Genomic DNA, 5000 nt, shown 5'->3' with positions numbered 1-5000 from the left:
ATTGCAGGGAACTGTGTGAGTGTGTGTCTGGAGCAGCAGAAGTGGAGTCAGGTAAAGCAGAGAGGAAATCCAATGGAGGCTTGGATCTGAGAGACTGACACAGTGCTAATGCTAACAGCAGGGTTAATGAGCGGGAGATTGAGGCACAAGCTGTACTTGGCTGGGTTAGCTCACCTGGCAGTGTGTCTCAGTGTCTCAGGCTGGGTTAGCTCACCTGGCAGTGTGTCTCAGTGTCTCAGGCTGGGTTAGCAGAGCAGTGCTAGTTGGGGTGAAGCTAACTGTGCTAATTGGCACAGAGCATTCACAGACTAAACCAGCAGTAGCAACGCTTGTCTCCACACCAGGCTCAGTGTAACTGCATACACAGAGATAAGTATTGAAGTCCCAGTTTAAACTACACACTGGTTCCATAAAATATTTCCTGGAATCCGGACCTGAAATGTTCAGTGAGGAACTCAACTGAACAAGACAAGGGGCTGAGGTAAACACAGCAGAGGAAAACAAAATCTTCTTTTTCTGGTTGTTAAATTATTTATTTATTTATTGTTTGCTTGAGGAGAGGGATTAGTTCGGAGGCGTCCAGTGAAGGAGTCAGAGTTATGGGTGTGGTTTAGACCAATGAGGGAGTCAGAGTTTTGGTGTGGTTTAGACCAGTGAGGGAGTCAGAGTTATGGGTGTGGTTTAGACCAGTGAAGGAGTCAGAGTTATGGTGTGGTTTAGACCAGTGAGGGAGTCAGAGTTTTGGTGTGGTTTAGACCAGTGAGGGAGTCAGAGTTATGGGTGTGGTTTAGATCAGTGAAGGAGTCAGAGTTATGGTGTGGTTTAGACCAGTGAAGGAGTCAGAGTTATGGTGTGGTTTAGATCAGTGAGGGAGTCAGAGTTATGGGTGTGGTTTAGATCAGTGAGGGAGTCAGAGTTATGGGTGTGGTTTAGACCAATGAAGGAGTCAGAATTATGGTGTGGTTTAGACCAGTGAGGGAGTCAGAGTTATGGGTGTGGTTTAGACCAATGAAGGAGTCAGAATTATGGTGTGGTTTAGACCAGTGAGGGAGTCAGAGTTATGGGTGTGGTTTAGATCAGTGAAGGAGTCAGAGTTATGGTGTGGTTTAGACCAGTGAGGGAGTCAGAGTTATGGGTGTGGTTTAGATCAGTGAGGGAGTCAGAGTTATGGGTGTGGTTTAGACCAGTGAAGGAGTCAGAGTTATGGTGTGGTTTAGACCAGTGAGGGAGTCAGAGTTATGGGTGTGGTTTAGATCAGTGAGGGAGTCAGAGTTATGGGTGTGGTTTAGATCAGTGAGGGAGTCAGAGTTATGGGTGTGGTTTAGACCAATGAAGGAGTCAGAATTATGGTGTGGTTTAGACCAGTGAGGGAGTCAGAGTTATGGGTGTGGTTTAGACCAGTGAGGGAGTCAGAGTCATAATGAACAGCGTAGTTTGGTAGCAGACATGTAGGGTTTGGTTTGGTATGTGCTGATTTGATATGATCACGCTGGTAACACAGACAGAGAAAAAAATGGTAAAAAATGTTATGACACATTGACAGAACCTGCTAACAATGGCTAGTGCTATGGCAGTACTGCGCTGGACCTGCTCTGCGTGGTTCTGATAGGCCTGTGGGCAGACTGGTTTGGTGTGTGTGACAGGCCTGTGGACAGCTTATGCACAGAGGGTTAAATTAGTGGCAGATGCTAATTAAGGTAGGCTTGTTTGTGAGTGTGTGTGTGTGTGCGTGTGTGTGTGTGTTTGAGTGATGGATAGATGGACAATCAATTAGTTTGAGGGACTGAATCGACTTTGTGTTAAGGGGTTATTGGAGATTCATCTCTTAACTGTGTGTGTGTGTGTGTGTGTGTGTGTGTGAATGGATTCCACATGCACATTACCTGCAGGTGTTTCTGTATGTGGGCTTGTGTGAGAGGAAGCAGTTTGCTCCACACAGCCAGAGTGAGGTGCTACACTGACAGTTTACTTAAGGAGCCAGACATTCATTTTCTATGTGAGCCAGCGTCTTTAAGCGGCGAAGAGCGGCGCGGCGAGGGCGGTTTAAGCGTCAGAATAAAGTTGAAGTTCGGTTAACTTTATGGTAATGAGCTATGACGCGGTTTGGCGGCAACCAGTCGGAATATAGAAGTGCTACCCACTAGAGAATTCTGGAGAACACAATCGTGTAAACTTTTGTTCCCACCAAACATGTTATTTAGTTCCCAGCACAACGGAGGACGGTTTGATCATAGCTGTTGCGGGTTGAAATGTTGAAATTTGACTTAGCATTGTTAGCATATTAGCACTTAGCATCACCGCAAAAGTCACACCACACAAATGGCTTATAATTAGTTTATTTCGTTAGTTTATTTTGTTACCAAACTTGTCATTGTAATTGTTCATTTCTTTCCTTAATCGATCAATTTCTCAGCTTGACATTTAAAAGATTTCACTTAGAGTTAACTTATACCCTGCTCGTGGTCAGTCTGCAGATATCCGTCTACATGTTTGTTTGCCCGACAGGTTTGCATGACCAAGCATTCCGAACGAACTTGTACCCAATTACAATTACAATTTAGTTATTTGGCAGACGCTTTTTACCAAAGCGACTTACAATTGGTGCATCAGTCGGATTTCTAATACCTTCAACAGAGATCATAATAAGACTGAGCGTCAAATTGCCCTTTTCGCATTGCGCCCCTGGAATACTTTTACAAACAGAAATACAAGACAAAGGTTTTTTTTTTTTTTTTTTTTTTTTTTCTCTCTAGGGAAGGGAGGTTAGGCATTGGGGGAAGGGAGGTTAGGCATTGGGGGACAGGTGGGTTCTAAAGAGGTGGGTTTTCAGTTTCCTGCGGAAGATGGTAAGAGATTCCACAGTCTTGACTGCATGGGGGAGGTCGTTCCACCACCTCGGGGCAATGGCAGAGAAGAGGCGTGGTCGGGAGGAGCGGCTGCCGGGTTCCCGGAGTGAGGGGACCGTCAGTTGTCCGGAGGACGTGGAGCGGAGGGTCCTAGTTGGGGTGTAAGGCGTTATAAGAGACTGAAGGTATGATGGGGCAGAGCCTCTTGTGGCCTGGTAGGCCAGCACCAGTGTCTTGAACTGGATGCGGGCTGCTACCGGAAGCCAGTGGAGTGCAGTAAGCAGCGGAGTGACATGAGAGTGCTTAGGGAGGTTGAATACCAGGCGTGCAGCGGCGTTCTGCACGAGCTGGAGCGGCCTGATGGCGCAGGCCGGCAAGCCAGCCAGTAGAACGTTGCAGTAGTCCAGGCGGGACTACCGCCTGTACCCGCCTATTTCATCAACGTCAGAGCGTCCACAGTGTTCGATAGCGTTGCTGTCAGGGCGGCTTGAGTGAATCTCGCCGCTCCCAGTGTGAACGCACAGAGAGTGACATTACACTGCCTTCACACAGACATTACTCAAACATCAGTCTGAGCTCCACTTCAAACGTTACAGTGGTGTTTCCTCTGACATAATCCACACCCATGTATTTAACACACATTCTCATTCTCATTCCAGGGGCGTATTCCAGAAAGCGAGTTTAATGAAAACTCAGAGTTAGTTAACTCAGAGCAAGTAGTAAACCTCCTAATAGAAGAGCCATGTGGCTTTGTTTTCCTAGGAGAATGAAGCCATTGGGCTCTTCTATTAGGAGGTTCACTGTTCACTCTGAGTTAACTAACTCAGAGTTTTCACTAAAGCTGCTTTCTAGAACACCCCGTTGGTCACTTAGGGCTGATTCCCTCTTCCTGTCCACTAATGCTAAGTCTGATCCTCAGCAACATTTGTTCTAGTCAACACAGGCCTGTTCACATAGCTCACCATGAAAACTGTGGATCTTCTCAAACAGAAAAAGACAACATTAAATCACTCACTCCCACTGTGACTCACTGTCTCTCTACACTCTCTTTACTGATCCCTGATTTACTGCAATACACAAGCTATTTTTACTCAGGCAAACATTACTCTACAAAGACACATCTCAGTCATTACTCTCATCATAGTGTACTGTTATGTTATTCTAGTGTTAATAATGTTATTCTGTACTGTTATTCTAACATTAATGTGCCTGCAGCCAAGTATTCCTGAAACACTGCTCAGATGTGTCTTTAACGTTACTCAAATGGTACTACATGACTACTCAAACCTTACTCCAAGATTCGTGTGCTTTCTTACACTACTCCACCATTACCAGAATGATACTCTACACAAAAACTACTTTGCCATTACTACAAATCTACTCAGTTATCAGTGAGCTGATAATCAAACACTACCATAATGTTACTCTGCTTTTACTACAACTCTACTATGTTGTACTGTGGATGCAAAGAACCGTACTCTAGGATGCTAATATATACTCTTTTACTGTTCTGATATTAGACTGTATTGACTGAAACACCATTCTAATATTATCAAATCCACATCAGTCCTGTGTCAGCCTCCTGCGATACAAACGTCACTGTCCACATGTCTCTGCAATAAGATCCATCTGTGCAGTCATCAGCAGGTCAAGAATAAACACAGTCTTACTGTGAGTTTACCCATTGCTTACCCTGCATCAGCTCAAACTCTGCTACAGCCCTTCTCCAGGGTTAGTACTACAGCCCTACTCCAGTGTTAGTACTACAGCTCTACTCCAGTGTTAGTACTACAGCCCTACTCCAGTGTTAGTACTACAGCCCTACTCCAGTGTTAGTACTATAGCCCTACTCCAGTGTTAGTACTACAGCCCTACTCCAGTGTTAGTACTACAGCCCTACTCCAGTGTTAGTACTACAGCCCTACTCCAGTGTTAGTACTATAGCCCTACTGTAGTGTTAGTACTACGGACCTACTGTAGTGTTAGTACTACAGCCCTACTGTAGTGTTAGTACTACAGCCCTACTGTTGTGTTAGTACTACAGCCCTACTCCAGTGTTAGTACTACAGCTCTACTCCAGTGTTAGTACTACAGCCCTACTGTAGTGTTAGTACTACGGACCTACTGTAGTGTTAGTACTACAGCCCTACTGTA

The 5000-nt window shown here is 45.3% G+C and overlaps 1 protein-coding gene across 3 annotated transcripts in view; it reads left to right on the top strand.

Moving 5' to 3' along the window:
- rhbdl1 (rhomboid, veinlet-like 1 (Drosophila)) overlaps window positions 1–5000 on the top strand; it is a 20466-nt gene that overhangs the window by 976 nt on the left and 14490 nt on the right. For 2 of the 3 annotated variants that reach the window (XM_030769543.1, XM_030769542.1), the window contains exon 2: window positions 3560–3562. The exons of the other annotated variant lie outside the window; for it this stretch is intronic. In XM_030769543.1, coding sequence (XP_030625403.1) covers window positions 3560–3562 — 3 coding nt within the window. The remainder of the gene's footprint in view (window positions 1–3559; window positions 3563–5000) is intronic. 3 annotated transcript variants of the gene reach the window in all.

Source organism: Chanos chanos, chromosome 3, assembly GCF_902362185.1.
Source record: "Chanos chanos chromosome 3, fChaCha1.1, whole genome shotgun sequence".
In the NCBI taxonomy this organism is placed as follows: domain Eukaryota; kingdom Metazoa; phylum Chordata; class Actinopteri; order Gonorynchiformes; family Chanidae; genus Chanos; species Chanos chanos.
The sequence above is the reverse complement of the archived record's forward strand: the minus strand, read 5'-3'. Positions and strand labels throughout refer to the sequence as shown.